Here is a 17,427-nt window from a genome sequence, read left to right as displayed (position 1 = left end):
AAGCCTTATCATTTGCCAATGTTCTCTAAATCCAGAGGTGGTTTTGCCACTGCAGTCTTGCAGGGCATTATAGCTGGTCCTAATTCTATTTAAATTCCTCCTCCCAACCTTAGCTTTGGGAATCTACCCAAATGTAATGACTGCAACAGTGAAACATGAAGAACATAGTACAGTTGTGTACACTTACCATAAATGTAGATATTCGAGTGTGTTCACTGTTGCAGTCCTTGTTACCTTCCCTCCATCCCCCTTTCTTCTTTTGGATATACCTCTACTCTCACTTACTATGCTCAAAAAGCTTTTTGGTGTATTTGCTTTTTTGTTGGAGGTATATCCTTGTATTATAGATTTAATTGCTTCCCATTAGGGGGGGCACCTGACATCTGGGGCAAGAAAAACTGATGTAATGGTGTTGGCTGCATGTTTTATACCCCCTGATGACCTGACGTCTTGGAAGAAGGGACAGCAACCGACGCAGGACCCAAGACTTTGCTAATCAGGCCGACTGAGGGCTACTGCAAGCAGATTACCCAAATGTAATGACTGCAACAGTGACTACACTCTTAAGTGTACACAACTGTACTTTTCGAGTGCTGTCCTTTGGTCTCACTGCAGCCCCCAGAGTGTTCACCAAGTGCATGGCAGCAGTAACGGCTCGTCTGAGACGTCTAGGATTCCAAGTGTTTCCCCATCTAGATGACTGGCTCCTAACTCCCACCACCAAGCACCTACTACTGGAATCAAGAGACACCACTCTATCTCTCTGCTCTCACTTAAGAATCCCAATAAATGATGAAAAATCTGCTTTGTTGCCATTGCAGCATATCATGTTTATAGGAGCAGATTTAGACTCAATAAACATTAAGGCAAAATTTCCTACAGAAAAGAATCCTAGTTCTGAGACACCAAGTCTCCAACCGCCTCTCCAAAACAAAAGTACAGGTAAAAACAGTCTTGAAAGTCTTGGGAACCATGGCAGCAGCAATAACTTTAGTTCCACTTGCACGCATGCACATGAGAATTCTGCAGTGGATACTTTTCACCCAGGTGTCGTTAGAAGATTTACCCATGTCTCACCAAATTCTCGTAACAGAGACCTGCAAAAAGGACCTTCGCTGGTGGCTTCACTCTAGTCACGTGACATCAGGTCAGCCATTTTTTCCCCCTCATCCGGTAGCCACAGTGACCATGGACACCTCCCAGATATGGTGGAAGGCATTATCTGGGCAGGAAGGTTCAAGGGTCTATATTATTTCCTTGAATAAGCGTTCCATCAAACGTCTCTTCCTTGACCCTAAAACTGCAAACTTTCAAAATATCTAACCTCCACATAAGGGATTTCTTTTCCTTGGAAAGAAATTCCTTGTCCTATAAACACCAACAAATAACCACAAACACTACAAAGTGGGGGCTTCACAGCCCCCCAACTAAATATACCAACTCCGAGATCGCACTACAGTGGGGAAAACGGCAAACTGACGAGGATGGCCAAGCGATTTCTTTCCCAAGGAAAGAAATAGCTTATGTGGATGTTCGATGTTTTCAAATTTCATGATTTCAGGTTCGATGAAGAGGCATTCAATAGAGCACCTCTTTGAGGAAATAATAGGAACCCCAGTTAAAAGCATGTGGCATGATCATGAGACCCATTTGCACATCAATATCCTAGAGATGAGAGCGGTGCTTTTGATGTTTCAGGCACTCCAAGACGCTCTTCCATTGGGAACAATAGCAATACAGATAAGACATGTTGGTTGTCTGGTATATAAACAAACAAGGGTAACCGGGTCTTTGTCGAGAGGCCCTCAGATTATGGCAGTGGGCGATCTCCTCTCAACACTTTCACAGCAACACACATCCCCGGGAAGTCCAACGTGATAGCAGACAGATTCAGCAGAGTGATTCTCATGCCTCACGAGTGGTCCCTAAAACAAGAAGTAGCGGAGAGGATCTTCCGCAAATGGGGCCAACCTTGCTGCGATCTTTTTGCAACTCCCATGAATGCCAAATGCAACAGCTTTTCTGCCCTGATTCCCCCTCTGGGGAAGTCTCCAAGTAATGCACTTGTACATGATTGGCCTTCTGGGCTCCTTTATGCCTTTCCTCCCATTCCACTCGTACACAAAGTTTTCCAGAAATCCAACTTGTTGGGAAGCGAGTTGATCTCATTGCTCCATATTGGCCTCATCAGATTTGGTTCCCCTTCCTATGGCCTCATCTTCAGGTGGAGCTGTGGGTTCAGGACCCAGTTCCAGACCTTCTGACATGTGTCAGGAATGCTCCAACCTTGTCTTCGAACCCTCAAATTGACAGTTTGTCTGCTCCGATTCCGAATATAGCCAGGCTCCCTAACCTCCCTCATTCCATCAAGTATATCTTGATCGCTTCTCATAAAGCATGAACAAGAAAATTATACATCAGCAAATGGAAAAGGTTTTCTTCCTCGGCATTGACAAGACACAGTGATCCTTTCTATGCTCCAGTAACTTCTATCCTTAAATTTCTGGCAAAACTATTTAATAACGGCACAGCAGCAGCTACCATTCGTGTACATTTAGCAGCAATATCTAATTTCCATAGTGACTTTTGACCCTAACTTGATGTCACACAAACTATGCAAAGCCTTCCCAAAGGGTACTCATTTGTTAAGGCCACCCATAAAATCACCCTACCACCATGGGACCTAAATCTGGTTCTCTCCTGCTTAATCCTTCCTCCCTTAGAACCTGCGTCATCATGTGATCAAAAATTTTTAACATGGAAAACAAGCATGTTGGTGGCAATCACTTCTGCCACAAGAGTTTCAGCACTGCAAGCTTAATCGATTAAGCCACCAAGTATGATTTTTCATAAAGATAGGGTTTCTGTTCGAACAAACCCATCCTTCCTGCCAAAAGTATGTTCAGACTCTAATCTAAATCAGTCCATAGACTTACCAGTTTTCTTCCCAAACCATTGCAACACTGCAGAATATGAGCTTCATCAATTGGACGTAGATAGGCAATTACGTTTCTACTTGCATAGAACAAAAGATTACAGAAAATCTGATCAGTTGTTTGTGTCATACTCAGAAGCAAGGAAAGGTGCCCCTATATCTAAGGTCACTCTTTCAAAATGGCTCTCAGATTGTGTCACTTTTATATGTAAATCTAATAACTTGATTCTTCCCTTTTAAAGTCAAAGCTCATTCTACAAGAGCCATAGCAACTTTTCTGCCTTTAGAGCTACACTACCATTTGATAGCCTCTATGCTGCTGTGACTTGGGCAACATCCTCATACCTTTATAACTCATTACAAAGTAGATTTGGCCTCCAGGGACAGGGCCTCCTTTGGGTCCACTGTCCTGAAAAATATAATCCCATGAGCCACCCAAGAAATATGGTGCTAGGGACGCTGTCCCAACCAGTAAGAATGAAGGCGAGATAGGACAACGTAACATAAAGAAGTTATGTACTAACCATAACATTTCATGTTTGTTGTCCATCTTGCCTTCATTCTTACATCCCACCCTCCTGTCCCCCTACCAATGGCTCCTGGAGAACAAAGAGGGCAAAGAGGTTCTTTCCTGGCAAGTGTGTCTTTGATCTTTTTCATTGTCTTCTTGTGATGTATTTGATAGTACCTTAGGTACTTACAGTTATCAGCAAACAAGATCTTGGGGATCTTCACTACAGCATGAGGGGGATAGGGATACAGCCACGATCCAGTGGAAGACCTCAAGCTTTAGTATGCGGTCGAGTCGGAACAGAGGATCAGTTCCGAATGCAACCATTAAGAGTGAAGGCGAGATGGACAGCAAACATGGAATGTTATGGTGAGTACATAACTTCTTTTTCAGCGTTATAAGAAAATGCAATGGCAAAGACTGAGTTTTCTTGCATATATAGAGCTAAATGTTGTTCCTAGGGGCTTGAGTAGTTAAGATGCCTAGTTATAAGAACAAATATCGTGCATTGCTAAAAAGTTGGCAAGAAGTGAATTTACAGCTCTCCATCAACTATATGAAGGTAATTCATGAATTTTTTGACCCATGGAAATGGAGATTGTTAATAATATTGGAGAGTTTCAGGCATACATTACGAACTCTCTTAGCCTTAACTCCATTTCCCAAGAGTTCCAGTATATGCTTGAAAAATTGGAACTCTTTGAAAACAAGCAGTAAAGAAAAAAAAATTTCTGACACATCTTCAGAACTTTAAAAACCGGCAATGTGTTTCAGTGGCCTAAGAGGGATGAACATAACTTTTCTAATATAAGAGAAAACGGGTTTAAATAGTAATCCAGTTAATAGTCCCACTTCTGTATGTAATGCAGTAATGAATGGGGAACTAACTACCCAATCAACACGTTTGGGAAAACGGTGTGTCAGAACTAGATGATTTTCCTGCAGTTGCGGCTAATGCAGTAACCGTAACACCCTCTGTTGTTCAAACTGCTTCAAATAATGCTGCAACATTGGAAATGGTGAATCTTCAATCAACAAATGCTACCGAAGGTTGTGGAGTTGCTTCTTTTTTAGAAATGGCCAATTTTCGGCTCAAATTGCCCATAAAAGTATCAGCACCTCGGAGGGAACAAAGCGAAACAAGTGGAAGAAACAGAGAAAGAAATCGTAGTCTAGGGAGAACTGTGCAAACACAGATAGGGCCATCCAACCAAGTTCACATGCAGGTGAGGCCCCTAACACAGAGTCAAACAAAGAACTGAATATTTTAAATAATACTGTCTTAAACTTGTCCAAAAGTGTACTTAGTGATATCAAATTGGCTATTTTAGATAAAGGCATGCCTTTTATACTTTCTGTTGATGGATATTTAAATGATATGCTGTCAGAGTTGAGATTATTTGTTAGGAATGCTGATCTAAAACTTGTGTATAAAAACAACTCTAGCTGTTTTGAAAATCAGATTAAACGGATTAGTACCTTCATTCCTAACAGTACTGTTACTATGAAGGCATTTTATAGCATGTGTGAAAATGAAATGTATAAAATGTTTTTTGAAAACTAAGAGCACTAAATTTTATAATTTTAATGAAGGTGAAAAGAAAGCATTTATTGATTTATGTGTTAGAAAAGATGTTATCAAGCCAGCGGGTAAAGGAGGAAGAGTAGTTATGAATGTAAATGACTATTCCAGTTGGATGTATGAGCTTTTATTAGACCCTACTACTTTTAAGAAAATTACTAGTGCTGACTTGAGTCATATCATTTATAAAGTCCTTTCTGTATGATTTACTAATTGAAAATTCTTTTACACCGGGCTTGTATAATTTTTTATATATGGATCATCCAGTAACACCTTTTATGTACAGTTTATCTAAGATGCACAAAAATTTAGTGAAGCCTCCTGTGAGACCCATCGTTTCGGGTAGTAGATGGATTACCATACCTTTGCCTAAATATTTAGAGAGAGAACTTCATAGTGTCTTGTTTTTTCAGTGATAGTTATATTAAAGACACTAACCATTTTTTAACTGCCCTTCAACAATGGTTGTTAAAAAAATAAGAATAATATGAATGTGGAAGATGTAATTTTAGTTACTTTGGACGTTAAGTCCTTGTTTTATGGTTATTCGCAACAATTTAGGTATGCAGTATATAAGGAAATTTGTATCCCATCATGGCAGGCTTTCTACTAATAAGATTTCAACTCTTTGCATAATGCTGGATGTTGTGCTTAATAGTAATGTGTTTATGTTCAGCGATGAATATTTCCATCGAATATCAGGCGTAGCAGTCAGCACACCTGTTGCCAACAGCTACGCCAATCTTATGATATCTAGATGGGAAGAACTTATATATATATATATATATATATATATATATATATATATATATATATATATAATTATTCTGGTTGTGAAATCAGATATTTAAATGAAGGCCTTACATTTTATAAACATTTTGTTTACAACACTTTTTTTAATATGGCTGGGGAATATTGAATCTTTAGAAATGTTTGTGGACCATTTTTGAAAATCTACTAAATTTCTTCAGTTTGATTTAAAATATTCTAGTAGTTGTATTAATTTTCCGGATATTAATGTAGCTATTATAGCTGGTGAGTTTCAGACTTCTATTCATAGAAAGAATATTCAGGCCACAAGATATGTACACAATACTAACATGCTCCCCAGGTATGTTTATAATAATGTCAAAAGCCAGTTTTTGAGAACAAGTAAGCTAAATACTACAGAAAGTGGCTTTGTTACTGAACTTAATACTATGACCAATTATTTTTATATTGGAGGCAATAATAGAGCCATGATTAGCAGTAATAGAGTATTAGTAACCTCACAAAGCGATGGTCTAGTGAAGCCCTATATGTTGGTCAATAATTTGATTATGCACCAGAATAATACATCAGATACAACTAGGAAACTGGGTTATATTACAAAATTTACTAGACGCACGTCATAAATAAAATCTTTTATAAGAAAAAATTGGAGTATTTTTGGAATCCGACCCTGAAGTAAAAAAAATTGTAGGTGACTGTCCACATTTTATTTATAAGAGAGAAAAATTTAAAGCAGCTTTTATGTTATAAGGATTTTTACCAAGACATTTTACATCAAACAAAAAAGTGACTTTGCCATGTCATAATTGCTCTTTTTGTAAGTATATTAGTTTAGAAACTGAATTTATACATCCCATTTCAAAGAAAATTTTTCATTTTAGGACTTTTGCAATTTCTTCAACTGAGAATGTTCTATGTCTTGCTGTTTGAGAGAAATGCAGTTGTTTCTACTTTGGGAAGACTAATCAGAAATTGAAAGCGCGTATAGCTTCCCATCCATCAGAAATCAGAAGAAAAATAGAAACCAATGCATTCATTATATAAGCGTTATGACAGTTTTTGGCAATGATCACACTTTAAGTTTAGAGTTTTACAAACAGTATATTTAGGTATACGTGGTGGTAACTTAGTTAATAGGAAAGAATTGATTGAATATAAATGGATTAATTTCTTTAGTGCTGACAAGCTACCTGGACTTAATGTAAAAAAATAGTGATCTGAAGTAGTTACTTCATTTGTTCTGCAACCTGTGGGTATCGGATCCGACCTCGGATCCGGGCCGGCAGCTTCACTAGCTAAATATAGGAGCTCCTAGCTCCTCCCCCCTACCCATAAATGCCTGCTGCCTACTGTATTACCTCAGATCGAGTTTGCCGCGGCTGAAGCAGCTACTTGTGAAGAACTCCTTAGGCTTGGTGAGATCGTTTCATTTTTCTCTCAGAGAAAATATCTTTAAATTTAATATTTGTTTAGTTAGCGTGTGTTGTGGTAGTAATTCCCCTAGTAGAATTAGAGTTTAGAACCCTTTTCTGTAGTCTTAGTGTCGCGTGTTGTTCCCCTCCCCCCTTAGTGTTTGGGTGTGTGTATTGTTAAGAAATGGCTGCAGGGCCCAAGGCCGTTTTTTCTAAGTGCTCTGAGTGTGGCCATAAGCTTTCCCCAGCTGATGGCCACACTGAGTGCGTTTTGTGCCTGGGAGTGGCCCACTTATCAACGGCTTGCCCAGTTTGTGCAGCCTTTAATCCCCGGGCAATTAGGGACAGGAAGAATAAGCTGATCCTGCCGGGCTTACTTCCCCAGGACTTGGCTTCTTCTTCCTCCCCCTCGAAGGCTCAGGCTGCTTCCATAGCCCCGGTGCCTTTAGCTCCCCCCGCTCTGCCTGGGACTCAAACTCCCTCTGCTATGCAGGGTTCGGGGGACGCAAGTGCTTCTGTCTCCAAAGAAAGAGACATAAGGAGAAAGACAAACGCAGGTCTCATAAAAGGCGGTCTGAGGATCACCCCTCAGCCCCCCCCATCTAAAGTTGTTAGCTCTCCCTCGAAGGTCTCCGGATCCTCCCCCTCTCGGCTCCGTTTGCCTCGGTTCTCGCTGGAGGAGTACCGGTCTCCTTCGAGGTCATGGAGGTGGCCCTCCCGGCCCGCCTCGACGACTTCCTCTAGATCGACCAGGAGCCTTAGCAACGTGGACATGAATCGGATGATGCGTCGATTTCTGCAGACCCAAATGCAGATGGGGGTGCTCTTGCCTCCCTCAGGGGAGCGCAGTCCCTCTCTTTGCTCCGATCACTCCTCCTCCGACCCGCTTTAGGGTTTTGGAGTCATCGGATCCGGGCCCTTTCAGAGCCGGGGTTTCATCAGCTCCGATAATCACCACCAGGGCGTGGAAAGAGCCCAACACCATGGAGCCAATCCCTAGACGTCCCGACAAAGTTCTTAGCCCCCCCCCCCGCAGATGGGCAGTCCTGGGCTAAAGGGTCCCCTGTTGATGCCATGTTGGTGGCGGCCGCCACGAAGAAGGAACTCGCACAGGAGAGTTCCTCGGTCCATCCTCCGGATAAGGAATCTCGGGTAATGGACAGTACTGGGAAGCGGATGTTTGCTTCAGCAAACTTCTCCATAAGGGCGCTGAACTATATGGCACACATTATCAGGCTACAGCGAGACTTAATTAAGGAATACGCTGCAGCCCTCCCAGAGTCCATGACGGTCGCGGATAAAAGCACATTTGCGATTCGTATGGCCACTCTAAAGTCCATCTCTAACACGTCCATGCGGCTACTCTCTCATGCTACGGAGGGAGCCGCTAGGGCTAGCGGATCCGGGGTAGTCTTGCGGCGTCACGCCTGGCTCCGCCTTTGCGATTTCACGGAACCCTTCAAGGCGTCCTTCACGAATGCGCCCTTTGATGGATCTTCGCTTTTTGGCAAGACCGTACGCGAAACGCTGGTCCAAAGCGAGAAGGATGGGAAGACTCTGTCTGCCGTCAGGGTCCGCTTCTCGAATCCCCAACGATCCTTTTCAAGGAATCAGAGGGGACAAAAGAAGTTGTGGTTCCGCAAATCTCAGCAGTCTCATCCGGCTTCGGACCCCTCGTCCTCTAGAGGCAGAGGAGGACAAGGTGGACGCCGGCCCAGAGGCAGAGGGGGGCCGCGTAACTTCGGGTCTAGGGAACCTTTCTCGGACAGGCCCGCGCAACAGCCCTGAGGGCTTACCCAGCTGTCCCTCTCTGGAGGCAGTCGGGGGGCGTTTAGCGGAACATCTGTCAAATTGGGAGTCCATCACGACAGATCAATGGGTGCTTTGAATCATATCCAGAGGTTACACCATTCCCTTCATGAACCTACCCCCCAAAGTCAAGTGCCTCCCCGATGTCCCACCCGATCAAAGGGAGGCAGCAGCTTCAGAGGTGTCAAAGCTGCTAGAAAAAAGAGCCATCCAGCCCGTCCCCCCAGACCAGTCCAGATTGGGCTACTACTCCAGGTTCTTTTTGGTGCCAAAGAAGACTGGGGACTTAAGACCGATTCTAGATCTCTCCGCCCTGAACCTGTTCGTCCCCAAGGAGAAGTTCCGGATGGTCACTCTTCAGTCTATTCTCCCCCTTCTTCAGGAGAACGACTGGATGTGCTCTATAGACCTCAAGGATGGTAACTACCACATTTTGATGGACAGGCGATCCAGGAGGTTCCTCCGCTTCCGGCTGGGAGACAGTCATTATCAATTCAGGGTTCTCCCGTTCGGCCTCACCTCAGCCCCCAGGGTGTTCACCAAGGTCATGGCAGTGGTTGCAGCCCACCTGAGACTCCAGGGCATTCAGGTGTTCCCGTACCTGGACGACTGGCTCCTTGCCGCCCCCAACAGGCATCAACTCTGTGTTGCAAGGGATTATACTCTGACTCTCGCCCAGAGTTTGGGCATATCAGTGAACCTTCAAAAGTCCTTCCTTCAACCAGTGCAGGTTTTGGAGTTTATAGGGGCCAAATTGGACACGTGCATCTCTCTGGCCTTCCTAACCCCGGTCACGCTCAACAGCTTATCGCATCAGATCTTAGCCCTTCTTCGAAGCCCAGCTCCTGCGGCGGAGTTAGTCCTGAGGGCACTGGGTCTATGGCAGCGGCCATCGGTCTCTCTCTTCATGCTCGCCTACGAATGAGGGTCTTACATTGGACTCTTCAAGTTCAATGGTCACTAGTGTTTCACCTGCTGAACACTCCTATTCCAGTGAGCAGAACTTGCAGGGACTCCCTCCTTTGGTGGCTTCACTCGCGAGAGCTGCAGGAAGGGAGACCCTTTGTATTTCCCCCACCCCAAGCCACGTTGACCACTGATGCTTCTCGCCTCGGGTGGGGGGGACATTGTTCGGGCAGAACCGTCCAAGGCACATGGACCCCCATAGAGGCCGCTTTGCATATCAATGTCCTAGAGATGAGGGCGGTGCTTTTAGCGCTGCAAGCTCTCCACGACCTTCTCCCTCTAGGGACTATTGTGATCCAGACAGACAACATGGCGGTAGTCTGGTACATAAACAAACAGGGGGGAACCAGGTCTTATCCCCTCTGCCGAGAGGCTATGAGAGTGTGGCAGTGGGCGATATCCACCAACCGCTTTCTGGTAGCAACTCACATTCCGGGTCGGTCCAACATATTGGCGGACAAACTGAGTCAGGTGATTCTCACCCCGTATGAGTGGTCTCTCAATCCTTCAGTTGCGAAGCAGATCTTCCGTGCATGGGGTTGGCCTCACTGCGATCTTTTCGCCTCTCCGTCAAACACAAAGTGCAGCGAGTACTTCGCAATACTTCCCCCTTCAGGGGAGACCCCGAGAGACGCTCTGGTGCATGCTTGGCCACCCAGTCTTCTTTATGCTTATCCCCCCCTCCCTTATGACGAAGTTCATTCAGAAAGCACGTCGGTTGGGGAGCAAAGTTATCCTCATAGCCCCATTCTGGCCTCGTCAGATCTGGTTCCCTTATCTGCGGTCTCACAGTATAGTTCCTCCATGGATCCTGGATCCCATTCCAGATTTGATTTCACATCCTGCGGGATGCCAAACCCCGAACCTGCTAAACCTCAAGCTGACTGCTTGGTTGATCCAGTTCCTCTGATGGCTAGGACTCCTGGTATCTCATCACCAGTGAAGGCCATTCTGGTGGCGGCCCATAAGCCTGCTACCAGAAAAATTTACAATAGTAAATGGAAACGTTTTTCCATCTGGGCTGAGGGCAAGGGCCTGGATCCTTTTACAGTCCCTATTCCAACGATTCTGGATTTTCTGTCGCTAATCTTTCAAAAAGGAGCGAGCACTTCCACTGTTAAGATGCAACTAGCAACCATTTCCCATTTTCACGTGGGAGATGGACTGGGATCTGTAGTATCTTCAAAGATATGCAAAACCTTCTTGAGGGGCATTTTTCTTTTGAAGCCACCAGTAAAGTCGGTGCTTCCTCCATGGGACTTAACTTTAATCCTACAAGCTTTGACAAGTCTACCTTTTGAGCCTGCCACCTCAGTTCCGTTAAAATTCTTGTCTTGAAAAACAGCCTTTTTAGTGGCTATTACGTCAGCTAGGAGGGTTTCAGAACTCCAAGCCCTGTGCATGAAACCCCCCTACCTCATTTTTCACAAGGATAGAGTGTCTCTCAGGACTAACCCGTCTTTCCTACCAAAGGTGGCTTCAGAGTCAAATATAAACCAGTCAATCAATTTACCGGTATTCTTCCCAAATTTTCAGAACGAAGGGGAGTACACATTGCACAAACTGGATGTACACAGGCAACTACGTTTCTACCTGCACAGGACTAAAGATTTTCGCAAGTCTGATCAGTTGTTTGTGTCTTTCGCCAAATCAGCTATGGGAAAGGCAATTTCTAAAGTAACCCTAGCTAATTGGATTTCTCAGTGTATAATCCACGGGTATATGTCCTCAGGTAAACCAGTTCCTATGGGAATCCACGCTCATTCAACCCGATCCATTGCTACATCAGCAGCCTTCTGGTCCAGGGTTCCTCTGGATGACATATGTTCAGCAGCTACTTGGTCCTCTTCTCATACGTTCATTTCCCATTATAAATTGGATATGATTTCGAGAAGTAGGGCTTCCTTTGGCTCCGCGGTGCTTCGGAATATCCTTCCGTAAGGCCACCCAGGGTTATTTTTATAGGTAGCTGGGGGACTCTGTCCCACAGGTTGCAGAACAAATGAAGCAACTACTTCAGATTAAGAAGTTATGTACTCACCATAACGTTCCATCTGAGTAGGTACTTCATTTGTCTGCAACCGACCCCCCTCCATGCCCTCTAACCATATCATGATACCTGGTCACCTGAAAAATGTTATTTTTCATGAGGTTAGGCAATACTTGATCCTCTGTCGAAGGTGTGAATTTTTGGACTGAACAAACTCGATCTGAGGTAATACATTAGGCAGCAGGGGGTTATGGGTAGGGGGAGGAGCTAGGAGCTCGGATCTTTTAGCTAGTGAAGCTGCCGGCTCGGATCCAATACCCACAGGTTGCAGACCAATGAAGTACCTACTCAGATGGAACGTTATGGTGAGTACATAACTTCTTATTAAACCACTTTTGAAAGAAAAATAAAGTTCTGTTATTTAGGTATTCATGTAGATCTTTATATATATTTTAGTAGGCTGCTATTATTTATTACTGATTTTCTTTGTGACTTTTATTCTGTCATGTGATTTTGTAAAGCTCTACATTGTGTGTTTGTGACAACTACTTTGATAGGCTGGATTTGGTTTTAAATAGGAAGTGAATGTCTTTTAGTCGTAACACTGATGAAGAGTGGGTTTATTACTTTTTTCAAATTGTGTTACAGCCACTGATGATATCATCCATGACTGCTAAGAGATTGTTGAGACAGCAGGCAGGGATTCTGCTTCACTGAAGCATTATAGTAAGAAACAACAAATAGGTGGGCATTTATCTTCAGCAACACAGGATAAGAGAATGTGAGCAGGTTATACAAGCACCTCCACAGTCACAGATAATGGCAGAGAAATAGCAAGTGCAACAAGAAAACGTAGTTAAGAGTTATTTTATTTAGGGGAACTGTTAGTTTTAAATGGACTAATGATTTTAGCATGCCTAGTTTAATTAATCATTTGCATCCTGTAGTACAGGCTTTTGAACTTATGTGTGAAATGGATATTAGGATTATTTTATGACAGAAAACACATAATGAATTTCAAAATTTAAGTGCCGAAGAAAGAAAGGGCTTGTATAGTTTATCAAAAGATAGGGCAGTCCACATTTTAAAGCAGATAAGAGGAAGCCATAGTGGTGATTTCTTGCTGGGAATTGAATACTGTGGAATTTCTAGTTTTAAGTGTATTTGAATAGTCAGTTGGTTTGTTGATATTTTTGACTGAGCGAGTAGTACAGATACAGTGAGTAACTGTGTAGTTTTCATCAGTAGCAGCGCATCATTTTTACAGTTTACATGCAAAAAAGATAAAATTGTTTTTCTGGAAGTTGAAGCTTTTAAGAACATAGTGACTAATAATATGCAGACAGTTTTTAGCTATAAAAACACAGCCTGTAATGCAGTATTATAGTAGAAGTTACTCAGAGAAATTTGACTAAAAGTCAGTGTGCAAAGCTGAAGCAGTTAACAAGTTTGGAGAATTAAATCGAGACCATGTATAAAAGATTGTGGTGATTATCCTGAAGAAATGATTAAAGAAACTGTTTTTTGTGTCGCAGAGACCTGTGTAAAGACCTTACCTAATAATAGTGATTGGATAGTTAAAACTGTTAAAATAATTAGCAGATTGTTTAAGTTAGTCAGGAAATCTATAATTAAAAGAAGGGTAAATACTAAAAAAGAATATGGAAATCACATGTCCTACATTTAAAAAAGCAGCACAGTGATTTTGCATATTGCCCTTTTTATATCATATCAGACTGTATGCTAATTTTGATTCTGAATATGAATTAGTTGTGATGCATTTTGGGTTGTGGAAAAAACAAAATTAAGAAATTGGATTTATGAGCACAGTTGTGCTATATAAAATAAAAGTCCAATTATTACCTTATGTCAGCACTGTATTTCAGAAAATTTTATTGGAAATAAGGAGGATGGATTAGAATATAGGGAACTACAATGACAGATAATTAAATGCAAGTGAGTTCCCTGGATTAACGGAGTACATTAATTGTGTCAGTGATGCAGTAGGTAGCGTACTCGCCTTTGGTGTAAAAGTCTTTGAGTTGTCTTCCCACACCAGATAGATCGCTTATGCTGCACTGCAGTGTCAGCAGTCAGGGGTTGCTGCACTCCTGAGTTTGCTGTCTTTTTGATGACACGTTAAACTGAGGCCCTATCTGTTTGTGATAGCTCAGGTGGATGTATAAGATACTACGGCACCTGTTGAAAAGAACAGAGGAATTCCCCTGATGCTCTGGCCTCATTTCTCCTAGAGTATAAATACCACCTTTGGGTTTCCCCTGAAAAGAAGTTACTGGCCTAGTGCTATTGACCCAGTCAGCAAAAAATAAAGAAATAAAATAAAGAAAAACTATGGGTTAAATAAATAATTAAATAAAAAGTTTAGAAGATGTAGACAATTGTTATAGAATATTTTGGGTCATCTGAGTGGTCATGTGACTAAGTGAGGGTTATAAAAGTAATGTTATTTGATTGTTTAATTTGATGAAGACCTCTGCACATGTCAAAAGAACATATTTATTTTATTAAACTTTATTTGTTGATTTTATAGTATGCCTCGCGGTTATAATGCACAAGTTTACCTTATGCACTTAAAGTTATATGTCTGTATTATGTTCTTTTTCTTTTATTTCTTTTCATCAGACCACGGTGAGTGACTGAAAAAAGTCTTTGGACCAGTGACTGTCCAGTCATCCAGTTTACAAATAGGATAGATAAGTAAGGGCGCAACTCCACCTCCCCAAAAAATACAAAACACTTTTAAAAGGTTCCGCACATGCCATTTTTGTCTGATTAAACCTTTGCTTATTTTTAACTCCTCGAGATGTGCAGGGCATATAAATAAAATATTCATGTAACTTCTTTAAATGGGAACATCGAAGTTTGAGCAGAAGGATATACCTTTAATACAGTAAGCGCATTCTGGTGAGATAACTATAGTTTTTAAGACTTCTGTCCTGGATGTTAGTGGATATCTTTTCTGTGTTTTTTTTATTTATACAAAGCTACTTCCTTTTGTGCATTTTTTTTATTTTATCTCTCTGTAATGTAAAGGAGACTTTAAAAGCTATAGCTGGCGGTTGGAATTCTCGCACAGCTGTTCACTCTGAAGGGCTTCTTTTTTTAATGTGTACGAAAGCATTATTAATGTGCAGTACTGTTTCTTTGATTTAACAATCTAAAAAGACACTTTCTCCCCATGTATTCCCTCGGTTGATTTAGTTTACAGTACACAGCTCTAACACAATATGCACTTGCGATGATTTCAGTCACCAGCTACCGCATTTAAAGTGTAGCGCTGATAACGGAAAAGTACCTTTTTTTTTTTTTTTTTTTTTTTTTTTTTTTTTTTTTGTAGAAAGGGTTGCTGGAATATTAATAACTTGCCAAAATATTGTACTAGACTTTTACTCTGACTGTGGGTCTGGTTAAAATGTTAAGTGCTTACCTAACCCTAGTATCCAAACTCATTTATTCCTAAATAGTTGTGTAAATATTACCACAGTTGTTTCTCATTTACTGTATTACTTCATTGTTTCTGTTTTATGCCGCTGTAAACTAAATTTTGATGTGTGAATGAGAGAAATAATGTTTATTTTGACTCTGTAATGTATCTTAATACTTTTATAACCTAAATTGCAATTCAGACATGCTTCTTGAGTTATCTGTTCATTTTTATGTTGTCACCTAGCTTTGTGTCATAGTCTTCAAATCAGTTCAAGTAATTGACTAACAGACAAACCTGGTCTCTCTGTCTTCCTCTCCTTTTATGCTTTAAATTACAACTGTAACCAGGTTTTGTACTTTTTTTTAACCTTTTCATTTGGTTGTTTTTTTGCTCCTTCATTCCCCAACGAGAAACTGCATATTACAGTTGGTCTTTATGCTTAGTTTTGTACCTTGCAACCTTATTATTGCTCCTTTTTAATGCTTTTTCATGCACTGATGGGGAAACTGTTACAACTGATGCTGTCAGTGTTCATTATTAGGCATATTCTATTCTTTCTTCAGAAATATGTTGGTATTTATCCTACTTGTCATTTATTTTTCTCAGAGGAGGAGACATACCCAGTCGATATTAGCTGTCTGTCAAACAAATTGTTGCCTGGCTTCACAACCCTAGGTTTCAAAGATGAACGGAGAAATAAAGGTAAAAATGAAAAATTGTCCTAGCTGTTTTTATTGTCTGTGATGCTGTCACTTAGTTAATTTCTCAAAGCATGCTAGTTGTAATAAAAGCAAACCCTATGATTTCTGCTTTTCAGAGACCTATACTATACATCTCAACTGTCCAGGATTTTGCATAATGTCCCTGATTTTGCTCCATATTTATGGACGGTCTCCATTAAAAAAATTTGACATTCTGTTAAATCACTGAGGATTATGGTCTGTCAGTAATGACAGATGTTATTCTTATTGTTCCAAAATGCATATTGATACAGAACGTGTTATTCTATTAACTTAAGTAAATTAGAGTGGTATTTAATGTTGTCCGTGATCTTTTCATTACCACCCCCCCATGTGTTTGGCTTTGTCCAGAATTCCTGATCAAAGAAGTTGAGCAGTATGGTGTTCTCATCAAGACGTTATTACCGTTTAAAAGTCTTGTTGGTGTCTTTATGTGAATATGCAAGACATTCTTATATCACTAGGTTGAAGATTAAAAATGCATTTCATCATGCCAAATAGAATGGAATACTACTGCCTAAATGTTTACTGTATGACCAGTATTATTAATGTAACAATGGTGGGCTGTCAGACCTCTCTGGGAGCAGTGTTCTTATCGTATGGTGATTTAAATGTCACTTTTGTGCCATATCCTGAATAGGTTTGTCATTTCTACTCTCTAGTCAGTCTGGTTACTTGCCATAGTTGTTACAGTGATATTTCAGCACTTGTTCTATAAGTAGTAGATTCCCTTTACCCATATTAGTGCTGTAGTTACCATTGTTTATTAGGCCTGATGTCATTTTTTTCCTTTTTCTTATTTGCCATGATTGTATATTTGTTCCTGCATTTCCAGTGATAAAGGATAACAACAATGAATGTCATGCATTCTCTGCAGTAATGACCTGACTAACAAAGCAAATGTATGTATACTTTCGTCCAGTTCATCTGATCTGACATATGACTCCTCAGAACCCGGCTCCAATCCAGATGCTTTAGTGTACTTGCCTCAAGCCCTTCCTAGATTTGTTTTCTCCAGAATGCCCTGCTGTTCCCTGACTATCTCAGTAGCAAAGTGTTCCACTAAGATTTTATTCTAAAACTGTAGTGGTTTAGCTAATGTGTTTGACCTTTTGGTCAGTTATTGAATACTTAATTGTTTTTTATCATTATTTAGGATATATAGCTGCGGTGGTACAGTGGCAGTGTTGTTGCCTCACAGCAAGAGGTTCTCCTGTTTGATTCTCGGCTGGAGTGCCTCCTGTGTGGTGTCTGCATGTCCAC

The 17,427-nt window shown here is 41.4% G+C and overlaps 1 protein-coding gene across 7 annotated transcripts in view; it reads left to right on the top strand.

The window, feature by feature from the left end:
* BRD9 (bromodomain containing 9) overlaps positions 1 to 17,427 on the top strand; it is a 748,767-nt gene that overhangs the window by 455,080 nt on the left and 276,260 nt on the right. For all 7 annotated transcript variants that reach the window (XM_044065138.1, XM_044065137.1, XM_044065136.1 and 4 more), the window contains one exon: positions 16,031 to 16,126. In XM_044065138.1, the coding sequence (XP_043921073.1) occupies positions 16,031 to 16,126 (96 nt within the window). The remainder of the gene's footprint in view (positions 1 to 16,030; positions 16,127 to 17,427) is intronic.

This window comes from Protopterus annectens, chromosome 3.part0 (assembly GCF_019279795.1).
Source record: "Protopterus annectens isolate FY-2018-M chromosome 3.part0, PAN1.0, whole genome shotgun sequence".
Taxonomy (NCBI): Eukaryota; Metazoa; Chordata; order Ceratodontiformes; family Protopteridae; genus Protopterus; species Protopterus annectens.
Note: the sequence above shows the minus strand (reverse complement) of the source record. Positions and strands in the feature narration are given on the sequence as shown.